The sequence below is a fragment of the Anser anser genome, assembly GCF_964211835.1.
Source record: "Anser anser genome assembly, chromosome: 5".
Classification (NCBI taxonomy): domain Eukaryota; kingdom Metazoa; phylum Chordata; class Aves; order Anseriformes; family Anatidae; genus Anser; species Anser anser.
The window spans coordinates 58,250,990-58,267,662 of NC_139725.1; the positions used below are offsets into that span (position 1 = coordinate 58,250,990).

Sequence of the window (16,673 nt, forward strand, 5' to 3'; positions counted from 1 at the left end):
CACAAGACAGTTGAGGGACCTTTGACTCCTGTCTTCAGTCTGAGTTCATTTATTCAAGGAAAAAGACTTGCAGATCTGAAATTACAACGTAAATCAATTCAGCTTTGAGTTTGTAGAGCCCTGGCTGCCCTCATCAGAGCTGGGACACAATCTGTCCATTTGGGGTTGTTCACAAAGACAAAATTATGCTCTGTTTCTCTTAAGAAACAACAAAGCATGCCCAGGGAGACAGGCCTCTCATTTTCAGGCATACTGCATAGTAGAGACTAGCCTTGCCTTCTATTCTTATCCTCAGAAATGAGTGGTGACGGAAAACCCTCTGATGTGTTTTGCACAAATACTCGCTGTTCATTTCCTTTTGTCATTTCCTTGTTGCCTTCCTGGGCATCAAGCCAAGTGTGCTAACAATCGCTGCTCACCAACTCCTGAAATACATGGTTGTATTAAGTAGTAGCAGGTGTTTATTCTGTGAAAATGGTACAGGGAGAAAACAGAGCTTCTGTATTTTAGTATGTTTTAAGCTATGAATTTCGTTATTTTCAGTCTTAGTTGTGAGCTCTCAGCTGTGAAATACTTAGTTTTGATGAACTAGTTACTGTACTCTGTGCTTGTGGAAAGTAAATACCCCAGACTTCTGGCATTTGCTTAGGATTTTAAAGAGAAAAACTAAACCAATCTAAGAGTTTTAGACAGCAGAGCTAGACAGAGATGCCTTTTTCTTCCAATCTGGAATGAGAGTGAAAATGTACCCAAGGAACAAAGTTTCTAGAAGTTCGAATGAGAAGCATAGTTACTGAAATGTTCCCTTCATAAAAAGAAGGCCGTACCAGTTGTGGACAAACAAACAAACAAAAAACCTTATATTGTGAAAGACTGAAAATATTTCAATGATACTCTGTTCAATGTTATGCCACAAGTAAACTTTTAGGGACCTTATTTCAAAAAACAAACGATCTTTGAAACTGAACAGCATAAGAAGGCATAGTTTTGGAACCTTATTTTTTTTAAGAGTCCAAAAAAAAGTGTAAATTTGGTAAAAATAAACAGCACTCCAGACTCTAGTATGAGTATACCTCTAAGCATACTATATGAGTATTTCTAAGTATACCATAGGCCCACCCTTTGTATGCAGAAGTCCTGGATTAAAAATCAACAAAAAACTGTAAAATTGTGAAAGTTCCTTGGAATGTTGACCTTGGTCATAACCAGACTTCATAGAGCAAAACAGAAAATACAAGAGAGCCAAAGTGAAAACTAGTTTCAAAATAAATCTTATGTTCAAAAGGGAAGAGAGTGGTATCAGTCTTTCCTGGCTTTCTAAAAATACATTTCTTGAAAACTGGCAGGATTAGCTGATTGGACATCTTTTTCCTGACAGTTCTCCAATGGCAGAAATTGCAGGCCCTCAACCTTATTTTAAAAACAAGAGGTTTTTTTGGTCTGTGCTGTTCAGGAGATGAGACTGGAGAACTGTTCTTCACTTACAGTTTTAAGATTATCTATTAATAATAATTTAATTCCTTTCAATATTCTGTATTAAATATCTACACACATTTTTGTTCCATTCAGGAAAACTCTTCCTCACTTTTCAAACATTGTTAGCTATTAATACAGGAATGACTAGATTGAGGAAAAATTAGGCCAACATATCCAAAGGTTTTAATGTTAGATGAATTTTTACTAACATCACAATGTTTTTAACTTATCAGAATATAATGAATGTTTCTTCTTTGGCATGCTGACACCAATTTCTTATAGAAATAAAAACCTCTCCTTCAAGGCTTCAATAAACTGTTTGTATCTAGCTCAAGAGATGTACTTTGTCCATCCAGCTTAGATTCACCTGCAGAGTCTCTACACAACTTCGGATAATATTCACCCAGTAAGACACCATGAGCTGAGCCAGGATCAAATCCCCACGTTGATTTAGCAATGGAGAAGGTGTTTTATCCAGTGCTCAAGAGCACTATGCCTCAAGCTGTACTCACTCTCAAGCACCACATACATTGCTGTAGTCAGTTTGGCTCCACTTACTTTTTCCAGGTTTCCATGCAGCATCAAGACGAATGTTCTGTATGGCTTCTGGGACACTACAAGTATTTTCAGAGTTCAGGGTCATTTATAAGCACACTGACATTCTGGTAGTGAACATGGGAGTACTCCTGGAGTACTTACTCCTACCCCAGTTAAGATAGTAGAGGAAATCTGACTAAAACTGAGCTGCAAATTGTTAAAACCCAAACATCACTGGATTTGAGTTCAGCTTGCTGGATCCACTCTGCATGAGTCAGAGGAAAAAAGGGGTTGTTTTTTTAAAAAAGGAACTGCCTCCCAGCAGATGTAACAGGCTTGCCTCAGTCCTATTTAATAGGAGTTCTCCATTTTACTGAAGCCCGAATGTAAATCTCAAGAAAATGTCATCCCACAGCCCAGCTCCTGTGCTAAAGCACAGCTCATCCAGCACAGTGCTCTGCTGGGATAAACTGGTTCTAATGAGGGAAAAACGTATGGAAGGTTGCAGCCCCCCCCCCCAACCCCCCTTTTCTATAAAGGCAAGATGCCTGTGAATAGTGGGTAAATTCTCGAAAGCCAAAAGTCTTCCAGCTTCCCTGAATGGTTTAATATGTACTGCCGGAGACACACTGCTGCATCTTAATAACTTACTCTTCACTTCTAATGCTAGTTTTTAATAGCTCAGAATTAGTTCTGCAACTAATTATAACTCATTTTCCTCGTAGCACTAATGCATAGGTTACTTTCATGCATGTACTTCACTCTTGCCTGAGCTGAAAAGGGAATCTTTTGTGTATGCAGAATACTGAGCCAGGCAGAGTGCTTTGAGTACTGCACATATGTCCTTGGCCAGCCACATTTTAACCCAGCACAGCACCGAGCTGTGCTGCTCAGCATACTTCGGAAGTTCAGATCCTTCAGTGGCTAAAACTGGGGAAAGCATATGAAAGCTGACATCACATTTAAAGTTTCAATGTGATCCGATTCCCTGATTTTCTTAAGCAGCTAAATTGCACTGTACCTTTATAAAGGCAGTTTTCCTCTACTGGATGTCAGGACCCCTCCCAGGATCAGGTGGGTGCTGCAGTGGCAGTAGCAGCCTACTCCAGCAACGCAGACAAGTGTCACGATGGGAGCCACCTCACAGCCAAAGTGAGATTTCTGTTAAGTTGCTTCTCGATCCGTGTTCTTCCAGCTGTGGTCAGCAGGCTCCAGGGCAAAAGGCAGGAAGAATGCCTCATCTAGATGCAGCAGCCAGCACAGTCTAACCAATAAAATGAAGTTAATTGCAGAAGAGTCAGGATCTCTCATTTTAAAGATCCACAACAGGAAGAGAATGGAAAACTTTAAACATGAAGTCACTGGTCTAATTTGCATTAGCAAATCAGTCTATTCATGGCATAACCAACAGTCTTCCACCGGCACCCAGTCTGGCAGTACACAGGCCTGCTGTGGCCAAAGCGTGTGCATCAAGAGAGCTTGGGTTTGCCACTTGCTTGAGCATGGCAGCTCCAGAAGCAGCGCTAACAACTGTGTGGGCCAGTAAGACTACACAGGGTAGCCAAGACAAAAGTCTGAGGGCAGCTGAAGGCTAACAAACATCACCTGTTCACAGCAGGAATCCCCCCCACCGCACCCACCAGCTGGACAAAGCTCTGTGCAACATCCCCTGTTCTGTGGGGACGAGCCTCACGTGCAAACGGGATGAAACTGGTGTTTCGTATTTCCGAAAAAAAGTATAAAAGCAGCCACCTGGGGAAAATGTTTCATCTTTGTAGATGAAAGGATGAAAGAAAGGTGGCAAGGTAATTGTTTTTAAAACAAATACTAGAGGCTTCAAATATAAATGGTTAAACTGCAAAACTGTGGCTTTTATTTCCAAACATACAATAAATAGGTCCACCACAACTAGCCTCTAACTTCATTTTACATGGAAGGATTTTAAAATTAGTTTGTGCATATTTAAAAATTAATCTTCCCTTTGCACATAATTCCATACATTACCGAACTGCATTACATACCAGCTTTATGGTCTTGGCACTGTGATGCAAGCAAGCAATTAGAAACAGAGCTTTGTGGCAAGCAATTTAACAAAAATCACATTTTGTATTGTTGATAAAATGTACCAACAATTTCATCTATTTATGAAGTGTACAAAAAAGTTCAGCACGTAAATGCTGAAAAGGAAGTCTTCTCTGTGTTGGGGTTGCAAGGTAAGTGGATTAATTAACTGTTCACTATTTGCTACATGATATAATTTTAATACCAAAATATCTTTACTGCATAGTAACATTCCATATTTTCAAATGCAAGAAGAAATTAAATGCAATCTTTTTTATTTTATTCCTCATCACTGAATTTAAAGACGTTTTTAACCACAACTCTGCTTCATCACAGTGCAGAAGGCCCTTAATATTTCAAGGATTTATTCAGGCATATCTTTAATACAAAAGTAGAGGCTGAGGAAAAGCCAGAGTAGTCTATACACAATGCACAATCTGTGTACATTCTGAAGCTGTACCTCTTCAAGAACTACTTATACACTCTTCAAACAAATCCCTTTATCCAGCAATTCAAAATACTTTAGATCAGAAGTTTTATATTAGAATCAATACATTATATGCATATAAATACATTTATACCCTTCGGTTGCTAAACAACCCAGATGGCTGCAAGGATGTGACCTGAACTGGTTCTCCACTGGTTTGGGATACCAAACTGTATTGGCAGCTAACTGTTAACCAAAAGAGTCACAGTAAAAAAAAAAAATAATAAAAATTAAAAGATCTTTGCACAAGGTAGGTGTGCTACAGCATCAGTTAAGACTAAAAATAGTAGGTGATACCCTGGCACCGTCAATAGGGCCAGGACTCCAATGTTTGTGAGATGCAACACACAGTAGATGTTTTCTTTCTCTGCAGATGCCCCATTCTTGTAAAGTCCCAGCAGAACAAAAACAAAAAAACAAACCGAAGCAAAGCTTTTACAACTACAGATTTTCTTATCAGACAGGTGCTGCAGCTTTCAAGACCAAAGTAAAAGTTTTATAGTTAAAAAAAAAAAAAAATCAAAAACCCCTAAAAATAACTAGTGTGCAAGTGTGTACTTCAGAAGACAATAGCAAGGATCAATACAGACCTCAATTCAAGCTGAAACAGTATCCAAACTGTCTTACAGAAAAAATAGTTCTCACTGCAAATCTCATCTTCAGTTAATGAGTGCGCTTATATATACCTATATACACACCTGCCACACACACACCAACCCTCCTTCAGTACAGCCTGCAGCACAGCCACCAGCCACCACCAGAACAACGCTTTCAAAGCACAGGCGGGCCCCAGTCCTGACGCTGCATCCGAGCAGTCAGACCCCTGAGCTCCCACAGACGCAGCTGCAGGACGGTTCTTAGTCATCGGCACTGACTCACCGCCTACCGGGCAGTATTTCAGGAGCGTTCAGAACAGCGAGCACTGGCGGGTGCAGCAGGAAGCCTTCTCAACTTCATCTCTTAAAGGATACAGAAACGGTGACTCCTCGAGTATCCTCCCAAGGTGCTAGAAGTTTTAAGTTTGAAGCGTTTCTTTCTACAATGCCAGGTATACAAACGTGTATCTTTTTTAAATAATATTGCACATAAAAATCATCTTAAACTTTGTAGTGAAAGCAGAGCTGAAGGACAGTGTTTTCCAAAACAGATTAAAAAGCTACCTGTACATAGTAAGTTTTAATTTAAAGAACGCCAAGATTATTCAAAATCTAAGCACATAATACTGACAGAAAATTGTTAAATTGCACAATCTACATATAAATTACATTTGTAAATACTTAAAAGTTTTTAAACATTGAATACCCTTGATTTCACAAATCAGCTAGGTCACTGTCAAAGGATCAGCTTAATGAGTTAGAAGTACTTTCCCCCAGAAAAAAATAGAAACAAAAAGATCTGCAGTCTTAGACGAAGCACTGGAAAGAGTTAAAGCATTTCAGCTCAGAGGTAGTGCTAAACACATCCAACTAGAAGTCCATTATATTTGAACTATGATGAAATAACGTAGTAAAATGTAGAAAGACTATAAAATTTACAAAAATAAATAGTTCTGAATGCTTTAGAAAACGCAAGAGACTTTGTTGACAAGTGTCTTGATCTGCTTTTCCGACCAAAAGAAAGCAAAGCGTGTCCCATTTTTAAAATATACCCATCTCTAGTAATGTGTCTGCATCCAGGCAATCCGACTATGCAACTTGACATATGCCAACTTGGCATAGACTCTGATATTAAAAATAAAGTGGAGGCTTTGTAAAAGATCATCTCATATGAAATTTGTTTTGCATGTAAATTCTTCTGACAAATTAAAAATTGCACATAAAAAAGTTTATTGAAAGAGGCATGAGGGGTGATAAGGGTATGTGCCTATAGTTCCGCATACACCCTGGAAGGAAAAAGATGATTGCACAGTTCTGATAAATAAATATTTCTTTTAAAAAAAAAAAAGAAAAGGACTGCCACTTTTCTGGTTCGTAAAAGTTTTGGAATTATTTAGAGAATCCCACTATGGACAGATTATTCTTTACTTTGTGTTTTAAATAATTCTTTACAACTTTTCCAGTGGCTTTTATCCTGAAACCAAATGAAAGTGGCAGTCAAAAAGTATCTTTGGGTAAAACAAGTATCAGGATCCAACGAGAATTTCCATGATGTGGTCCAGCTCGCTCAGATCTGTTCTACATATCTGAATGTTGTTTGCTGAAGAAGAATTACAGGATGGGAAGGTTTTCAACGGTTCTTCTGTAGCAAGAGGTGGTGGTCTGGGTGGCATTAGCGGAGGGCAACAGAAGTCTGAATCATACATTGAAGTGTCAATATCTTCAAAAATGTCATCTATTGCCAAATCCTTCAAGTAGCTAGTTGAATTCGAAATCTCAAAGGAACCAAACACGCATTCAGCTCCCTTCAAATCTTGTCTATCATCTTCTAGCTTTAGACCGGCATTTTCTGGAAACTTTGGCTGGTCATCTCCAGTAGGAACCAGACAAGTAGGTGGGCTTATGTCTTCTACAAAGTCTAAATCCTTCAGAATTGATGAAATAGCAGACGACATATCATCATCTGAGACTATCAGCAGGCTATTTTCTATCTGGTCTTCTGTAGACCGCAAGTCACAACAGTTAGACTCTTGCTGACTAATACCTGAAGGCAACTGTAGGGAAATCCCAGATGACTCCATCCCTGTGTAGCTGTGAGTACTAGGAGTAATGCCAGCGCAGACATTAACTGGCTGCTGATTACTCTCTTGTCTCATTTCCTCTTGAATTTGCCGCACGGTGTTGGCTATGAGGACAGAGCGGTGCAAGTTCGGTTCCACCAGCATTTTGTAAGTCTGTAACTTGGTGAGGCACATGTTAAGCACCAGCTGCCTCTTAAGCGGATATGACAGATTTCGACTGGAATCGAAGGCACTAGAGAGACCAGCCATGTTCTCCTCATAGTCACTCAGCTTGCGTTTTAGGCCTCTCCCCAACATGAACCTGAAAGAGAAACACTCTGAATTAACCTTGGGCAAGACTTCTGCAAGACCTCAACAGGCACTTTCAAAAGTCCTCAGCATACAATTTATTGGTTGACTTAGATTCTAATGCCATAAAACACTGAAAGACAATAAAATCCTACATAGCACTCTCATTGAGAAGATGCACTTGCCAACTGTATTGCTTCACAGGATTTTCTTCGAGAGGAAACATGACAAATATAGTAACTGCTGTCTGAAAAACAGTATTTAGAAGTTCTTAGACTGCTTTTGAAGGTTTACATGAGGATATGAACTTAATTATTTAAAAACTTGCTAGGTTAGCTGTGTTTTTTAGCCTTATGCATTTAAATTATATGGAATACAAAATTCACTAGTGAAGAAAGTCTTATGTCCATATGAAATGAAATGGATGCTTATATTTAAACATTTTCAATTTAACATTCATTTGTTTCTAGGCACAGTAGCTTAGAATGTAAAACTAGTTTTAACACCCATTTTTAATCTCATTAATGTATTCTTAACATCTTGCTCAGTGTCTCTTTTATAGAACTCACTTCTTGGGTGACTTAAAATTGTTTTACTACAGTAAAACCACAAAGCAAGACCAGGAACATGGCCTCCTAGGGAATCCTTCTACCCAATTCGTACCAGAGACTAAATCTGGCTTGGCTGCAGAACTCCAAGGATTATCATCAGTGCTCATGGCTACTGGTTCACAACCTGCTACTGACTTAACTCTGAGGACAGCCGGCAGGAGGTTATCAAATGGAATTTTAGAAGCGACCAATCCTCCTAAATAGATACAGTAAAGAAGTAGAACTTCGTTGGTTCCCACCTGCTGTGTGCTTTTGCATTGAAATACAAGTGGGTCTATAACAGTGACATCAAAACTAACTGTAGGCATACACACCTAAAATACAGGTGATCCAAGCAAAATACATGCTTGAATGATGATTACCCAGCATCAAAATACGAAGTGTTTTATTTAGTAGGGACAACACACACTAAGCAACCACTTGTGCACACAAGGAAAAGAAGTATACCATGAGCAGGAAACACTGGTAAAATCTTGATTGCACACATCTCGATGTGTCCATGGAACACAGAGACCTCACTCCCAAAAAACTAAAAAAAATTAAGCAATCATAAACTAGACACCCCATGGCAGATTTAGGGCAGATCCTTCATACACAACAATCCAGACACTGCACGCTGCAGAGGGCCTCCCAACTTCCTTTTCATGTGAGCACTGCATACTGCCAGCAACAGCTCAGCTGATTGCTGCAGCTGCCAGCTGCCAGACTTTTGGGGACAAGGAGATGGCAGCAGGATAAAGCTTCTTTTACTTTCAGGATTTCTCCAGATTTGCAGGAAGCACTGCAGGGCTCCATGGCTACATTCATCTGCCTGGACTAGGCTGGTGGAGAACTCAGCTCCTCTGGAGGAACAACTCTGCCAAAGCTGCAAACTTTTTAAGTTCATCATGTAAGTTTAAACGTTGTAAGTCTGAAAGTGTGCTTTACTCCAAAGTTTTCTGCTGAACCGCCACAGCAGCAGCTGAATGTCTTAAAAAAAGATATCTGAATGTGGCTGTCTCTTCATGTCGGTAATCTTCCCACCCCATCTAGAACCAACAGAGCCAGGCAGCGCTGAGCACTCAGAACAAGATCAGCACCAAGTACAATAATTGGAAGTACTTTGGGGGCTCTGTGTGTGTGTGTGCGCCAGGTATCCCCAGCAAAACTATCAACAATGCTGTCAGCAACTGGTAACTTCAGACACAATCTAAGGAAAACTACAAGTTATACAGACCTTTGCAATAGGACTGTCACTAAATATACCAACTGGTGACATATCATGGAGATAATTAGTGTCTCCAAATGATTTGAAAAAAAAATCAAGAAAATTATTAATTCTCCATTTTAAGTAGCATTTAAATGCTGCGCTACCTAAGGCATGCCCACAGACCCTGTACGAATAGAGAATAAAACCATACATCAAAACAGCCACGTGCTCACTACGCACCATCCTTCCCATACACTGCACGTTAGCTGTTTCCTTTTCTCTCCACTAGTGCAGACCAAAGTTCATACTCGTAAGGCAACTAAATGAAGACTGGACACAGAAGACTAATTCTGTCATTTTATATTTTCAGAAGACTTGTTTTTGCCACTTTACTGCTTTTAATACATTTTCAAATATATATTTACACTATATTATAAACACAGGAAATACTAGACTTATCTGTTTGAATTATATGAATAATTAATTTCTAACATATCAAAAATGTGGTATTTAATTTCTGTACACAAGCTTAAGAGCAAGCAAACTTGCATAAGCGAAGATATATAATTTCACAAGAACAACTTAAAATCAAATATTTAACTTTTAAAGTCATACAGTAGTCTAATTAGACTACATATTTCATGCTTATATACGGAGACACCTTTTCCCTTCCTCAGATTTCCTTCATAAAAAATTGTCCTAGAGCATTCTAGAAATACATAACAAAGTTCGAGTGTGACAGTACCCTGAACTATAAAAATTAAATTCAAGAAACATTATTTGCTCCGACTTCAAGTGTTTTTACTTAACAGATTCCGCAGATGTCTGAGGTGGTCTTTTACAAACATACTCCTATTTTACGTTTCATAAATTCTGCCTGTTTAGTATGATTTTTCCCTAATTGCAAGTCTCCCCTCCAGGAGGCAGGTGATTTCAGAGGTTACATAAAAATTTGAAAAAGGCTAATAAAACCAGAGTACCACTGGTACAGTGGGTTTAAAAATGACTAGTGTCATGGTTGCTACAGGAGACATTAAATTTCAGTTCTTGTCAAACACACTCAGCTGCTGACCTACAAAAGATACAAAGCCCCTTTGTTACCAGCTAATCTACATTTTATCAGGCCTTTTGCTTTACTTTTTAGCATAAGAATTTCTGACAGGATAATATTCTTAAACTACCTCATACTTTATAAGCAATTTGCCCTTTTGTAGCATCGTGTATTAAAACACAAACCCCAAAACCAGAACTCCTAAACCAGTCAAATACTCTCTTTTGGCAGCGCTACTTTGTGATATATAAATCACATTACTTAATTATGCAGTGTTCCCCTCATTTCAATTTTTATTACTAGGGAAAACAACCAAGTCCACACAAAAATCCATGTTTCCACGTCAATGCATATTGCTGCTCACCGGGTGCAGCTGTCAGCCCTACCAGAACCACACAGCCCGCTTAAAGAAGCACAAGTTAGGCACAGTAAAGTACAAAGAGGGCACGCAGAAACTGCACTTTCCTTACTCCTGTCCAATTCCAGGAACCTACTCAGATCTCAGAAAATTGCATCTAGTGACAGGATTTTGGCACACACCAATCTGATAACTCTGTAATTTGTAAGAAAATAAACTGAACAAAAATTAAACTTTATGCCAAGTTCTAACGTGAAGTCTATGCGTAGCTGTTCAACAATAAAAGAGGCAAACTGTAAGCTTTTCCTTGACCATTAAGAAAAAGTTCAATGACCACATTTTTAGAATCTTTTGTCATGGAAAAAAAGAAAACCACAAATATGAACAATGAGGAATGTAAGATCTCAGAAACTTTTTCTGGCTTTTCTCATCTTCTCTCATTGTAGTAATGCAAACTGAGCCACAGGCCATTTATAGCAAAACGCTTTTTATTTTAAGTTATTCTGTGGAAAATGAAACAAAGTGAATTGAACGTTTAGAAGTACCAAACTCTCGACCTATGTCAATGAACTATGAAGGAGACTATACATAAAAATTCTGCCCCTGACAGCACGTTCCTCATTTACTTCCAGTTCCATGGAGTCCATTTCATGTGAACTCCTCCCTGCTAAGATGAGAAGAAGCCTCCATGCTCTGTAATCCTACACTGTACCCGAGCTGGAAAAAACTTGGAGGGTAGAGGCACGTCACTGGCTGGCAGATCCGCACGGAATACCAAACAAACAGGCCTGGTCAGAGCTTGCAGCTACTCAGAAGAAACATTCCAGCCTACCAAGAAAAATTCACATTGCGACGTGTTGTGGACAATACAGGACTCGTGCCACCATTTCAGAGGAAAAACACAGCTCCATCTGTCACGGGGTCTGATAGTGCAGTGCAGCTGCCACTGACACATGGTTAGGAAGTGCAGCTGGAAACAGTCACAAAGAAGAACACAGCACGTGAAAACTCTCAATTACTCCTACGTGGGCAAGCTACTAAATTTCTTCTTCCTCACCTTCCAAAAACATTTTAAGAACAAGTTAAACAACATTTAGAATCTGGAACCGCACAATGCTTTTAATTTTTAGAACAGAAAAGCTTCAAAAACCATGAGCATATAAAACATGACTGGCACAGTTAAAGTTGTCTAAACACATACTTTTCAGGCATAAAACAAGCACTCCAGCTAACTACACAAGAATTACTCATTTACCATTAAAGACTATTTAAATGGCAAGATCACCAACAGAGTACTTGGCCTGCACTACGCGGGAGGTCAAAATTATTTCATCAGTAGTGGTCCCTTCTGGCTTCTCTTCTGAAGTTATTAAATTCAAATTCGCTATTTTTTGTCATACAGACAGCGTTGCATTTTTCAGCCTAAAATTGTCTCAGGTGATAAACAACTGTTCCTCACGAGACACGAGTGTTAGACTTGAATAGGTGCAAGCACCTCAGGAGTGAAAGCTGTCTGTCCAGTTTTCAGTAAGGCAGCTCTGCTAACTTGTATTCACATCAAAATTAGAGACTCTTTGCTATCGTAATTTAGGTAATTCTCTTTCAGAGTCTCCTTTGGCTCATAACCATGGAAAACAACTAACAGTAAAGCCTGCTAGAAGTCTCCTCGGATCAGAGACTCGTGTTAGTGACTGACTGAAGCTGACTGATAACCTGATTTCCTGCTCTCCTCTCTTCCACGGATGCATTTCACAAGCACGCATCTATCTGCAGGAAACGTGAAGGAAGACAAACATCCCCACAGCTAATGGATGTTTCTCAGGATTATTCAGCATACACTGCAGACTGGTTCTAATGGTACCCTTCCCCTATCCCCCATATGTTTTAGCATAGGTGACAACTTCATTAAGCTTTAATTACGTGGTGGGCTGGGTCTTGACTAGCACTGCCTGTATAAGAAGCTGCCCAGAAGAAAGGTGAGGCTGAAGGTACAGTTAACAGACACAGCATAAATCCTTTCCTCCCATCCGGACTTAACACTGATCGCTTGAACATGACTTACGTAACCCAGTAAGCCGTCAGACTACACAGAACAGCCTATCTGATCTGGTGTCCTCAGCAAACGTTGGAGATCCCCACACCACCACTCCTTGGCTGTTAGCAGAAATTAAGAGGAAGGAAGGGAAGGAAAATTAAACACCTTTAAAAGACATGAAAGTAAAAAGTAACCTGGACCAGAATACACATTTAAATACACAAAGATGTATTTAAGTCTCCCCCTCCCCGCCCTGCCCCATTTTAGCCAAGATGAGTAACTGCTGGAGGTGGCTAAAAATGTACATATAGGGAGGAGTGCAGTCCTACCAGCTTACTGCCATACCTAAGTTCCTATGTAACCACGTCTCTGCAGGAGTTAGAAACAACCAGAAAAGAGCTGCTCAGAGAAGGGAGAACTGATGTCAACTTCTGGTCACAAAATCCCGATCTGTAACACACCTTGAGGTCTTTCTGTTACTGCTAAAGCAGCTACAACACAGAACCAAGACATGCTACTGTTCAGACTTAAAAAAGAGTAAGAAAACCACCAACAACAAAAATAGAAAACATACCTATGGATGCACCTAACATCCCTTCCCACATTTTGCAAATAAAAATATGCGGAAGAGTATTCATTAAGAACAGGAAAGAAATGAGAGGAAGAGTAAGCCAAGCCCAGCGTTACAGCCTGGAATTCATAACCTTCCCACTGTCACTTCATTATTTTTGGAAGAAGTGAACAAATATGTATCATACAGTAATATTTCAGGGATTGAAATACTGTTTACCAAGCACTTCAGAGTGAGTTTTACCTTGATTTAGAAGTTAGATAGAACCTCACCCCCCCAGCTATTTGTATCATGTCTAATTAGATTTGGAAAATTCCTGCACTTAAAGGACATCTTCCTAAGTTCCTTACTCTCGTTTTTTTCACACAGCACTGGTAAGAGATTTGCTTTAGAAACTACCATGGCTATCTTAGTTTCAGGGCACAACATTTCACTCTGGACAAGAAGCTCCTCTGTTACGATGTGTACTTTCCACAAGTTAAAAACAAGTGGCTCTGGGCCATTTACAACAGTAAATGAAACTTATTCTTAGCAGCTGATATCTATCACTAGAGGCTGATACATAAATGTGCTGAGGCAATACCAGTGTTAGGCAGAGAAAAACTTCCATACTTACACAAGCAAACACAAAAACAGTGTCACTCCTCTCCACTTGTGACTATAGTTCCATACCAACAAAGCTCACAGGTGTATGTGTTTAATACATGTGTGTTTAGCAGGTATTTTTCAGGAAATTTAGATTATTTTTTCCTTTTTCTTTCTTTAAGCAGGAAGAAAGCTCTGGAATCGTTTAAACCAAGGATCAATAGCAGGTAGCAAAGCTAACACCTTATCAAGAGTTTCTAAATCTGAAAACTTCCCAAATAAAACTATATCATAATAAAATGAGTACATACAGGAATCCAAACAACAAGAACCAAACAACCATGGTTCCACCTAAGAAAAATCTTACTAAAAAGAACTCTAAATGTGATGACAAACCTCTTCAGAGCTTGTTCTCATCAGCTGAACCGTCAATCCTCTTTCCTTACACTACCTATTTCCTTCAAATACAGAGATACTGAATGCATTCACCTAATTAATACTGGCATATATTTTAGGGTTACGGTGACCTAAATAGAGGTCCATTAAGAACAAAAGCCGTAGCTTATTAACAATGTCAAATTTGCATGCCCATACTTAGAAATAGAAGATCAGACCATTAACAGTAAGCGCAACCAAAAAAAAAAAAAGGCTCTTTTCCTGATAGAAAAACAAACAAACAAACAAAACAACAACAACAAAAAAATTAATCTTTAGCTCTCTGTATGGGATATTCAGGTTACTTTGAATAACCAGCTCAGAAATCACTTCCATTTTCCCTAACACAGTGGCCTACAGCAACCTTTCTCCAGTATCCAAAGTGCCTTCTCCTCTCACAAGAAGCCTGTAATACTGTGCAAAGTCCACGGGCACATGGTAGAAAAACTGCATCAGATTCAACAGCTGCACAGTGGGCCTCGCTATAAGATTGGGGCCTTTGTTAACAAGGATCCAATGCAGTGATCTTAATAAAGATCATTTTTACAAGTTTTTGTTACATTATAGCACTGTCTCATTATAAAGGAAAAAAATACATTAAGAAATCAAATTCAGAACATTCAAACCAAAGAACTTACAGTGTTCAACAAGCCTAAAGCACTTCACTTTATATCATACACCCCAATCTTAAACATTATTATTCAGTTTATCATTCTAGCCCACAAAAATAACATCTACAGCTGATTATCAGAACATGGGCTATCCACGTAAGATATGATTCAATAAAAATACACAAGCAGTTACCCTTAGAAAATTGAAAGGAGTCCAGGCAGGAAGATTCCAGACTTTGCATAAAGTGTGGTCATCCAAGAGTCTTGAACTATGCACGAGTCCAAGCCATCCACAGAGGTAGGATGATGTGACTTATGGGGAAAAACAAAGAAAAAAAAACAGAATATTTCATTACTATTTTTTAAACCAGGATTATTAAACACACAATTCAGTACAACTTTTAAAATTATTTCTGCTAAATCCCACTAAAGCAGTTAAACTGAAATAAGAAAAACTGAAGTTCATGAATGCACTGAAGTAAGAGGACCTCGTAGTTTCACCTATGAATGCATGAAATGTGTTCATAAATTAATATTACAGAAGAGAATCCTGATCCTCCAAATGTTAGGCTTTGGAGTGAAAACTTGCAGTGACACCTCTTCAGGTTACTAAACACTACTGAAATTTGTAATAGTTTCAGAAATCATGAATCAGGAGAGCTTATACCATGAATTGTAAAGAAGTACATTTCAGAATTAGCCCCTAATGTTTACAGACTGCAAAAGGAGTTCAATTTTTATGAAATTCCCTAGTTTTCCTCATTTTCAGCACGCACAAAACCCCTACAAGAAGACAGCAGGCAGGATACTCTTTAATTGCAAGCTATATTCAGCATATCGTTTTCATCAAAACCCTGATAAAGGAGCATTTGCAGTTTGCCAACAGAGTACACAGATTAAATCATGGATTAGACCAAGGCACTGGAAACTGTAGAAGACATAAAAAGGGTGCAGTGACAGTCAACTATGAAGGAGGCTAGAAGACACAGAAGGAATCGTACAATCTATGCCCTAGAGGTCTCAACTCTACCTGGAGAATCCACGTTTCTCAGCTCCAAGGATAAAAGCCCTTACGCAGGCTAGCAGCCCACTGTCTGAATTGCATCTGACATGTTTGTGTGCGTGCAACATAGACAGGTACACACAGAGACCCACCCCCAGCTGCAGCGCTCCAATCACTTTACAAAGTTACCACAAGAGCAAAGATCAATAGTTAGCCAGATGATTGCGAAAGACTGTATTTAAGAAACAAGAATTCATGTTATTTTACAACTCTTTAGTGAAAGCCAGTCTTGTATTTAGGCAGATGGAGCAGTAAATGAATACAGTTCATTTTACACAGCAACTCATTGCCTGGTGCTACCAAAGGGCTCCTCCGTTTACAGATTCTTGGAACTGAAAAGATGCAGTAAAACAGCAGCAAGATGCCCCTGACCTAACAATGCTAAATCTAACCCACGGTAATAAATACAGCAATAGCCCCCTCTTCCTCCCAGAAGCTGGCTTCTTTCCTATCATAAGATGATCCATATTATATGCAGTTAAAAAAAAAAAAATTAAGGAAAAAAAAAACAGCAGACAGAGAAATGAAAATTCATTATCTTTTTTGGCTTGAAACAGCAAGAGCTTAAAAGGTCAAAACTGAGGTTTATTAAAGTGTACTTGCTAAGTCACAGGGGGGAGGAGAATGTTCACTGACTG

At 39.1% G+C, this 16,673-nt stretch overlaps 1 protein-coding gene and 1 long non-coding RNA gene across 12 annotated transcripts in view; both read right to left on the bottom strand.

Moving 5' to 3' along the window:
• Positions 1-3,858: 3,858 nt before the first annotated feature.
• CDCA4 (cell division cycle associated 4) overlaps positions 3,859-16,673 on the bottom strand; it is a 29,402-nt gene continuing 16,587 nt past the window's right edge. For all 11 annotated transcript variants that reach the window (XR_014584971.1, XR_014584972.1, XR_014584973.1 and 8 more), the window contains 2 exons: positions 15,166-15,284; positions 3,859-7,539 (listed from right to left, as the gene is read on the bottom strand). Coding sequence is in view for 2 of the 11 variants with exons in the window: in XM_083838009.1 (XP_083694135.1) it covers positions 6,684-7,535 (852 nt within the window). In the remaining 9 variants the exon portion in view is untranslated. The remainder of the gene's footprint in view (positions 7,540-15,165; positions 15,285-16,673) is intronic.
• LOC310900289 lies at positions 11,206-15,159 on the bottom strand. The gene is made up of 2 exons (XR_014584980.1): positions 13,116-15,159; positions 11,206-12,889 (listed from the first exon to the last, which is right to left on the bottom strand). It is a non-coding gene; the product is annotated as an uncharacterized lncRNA (long non-coding RNA).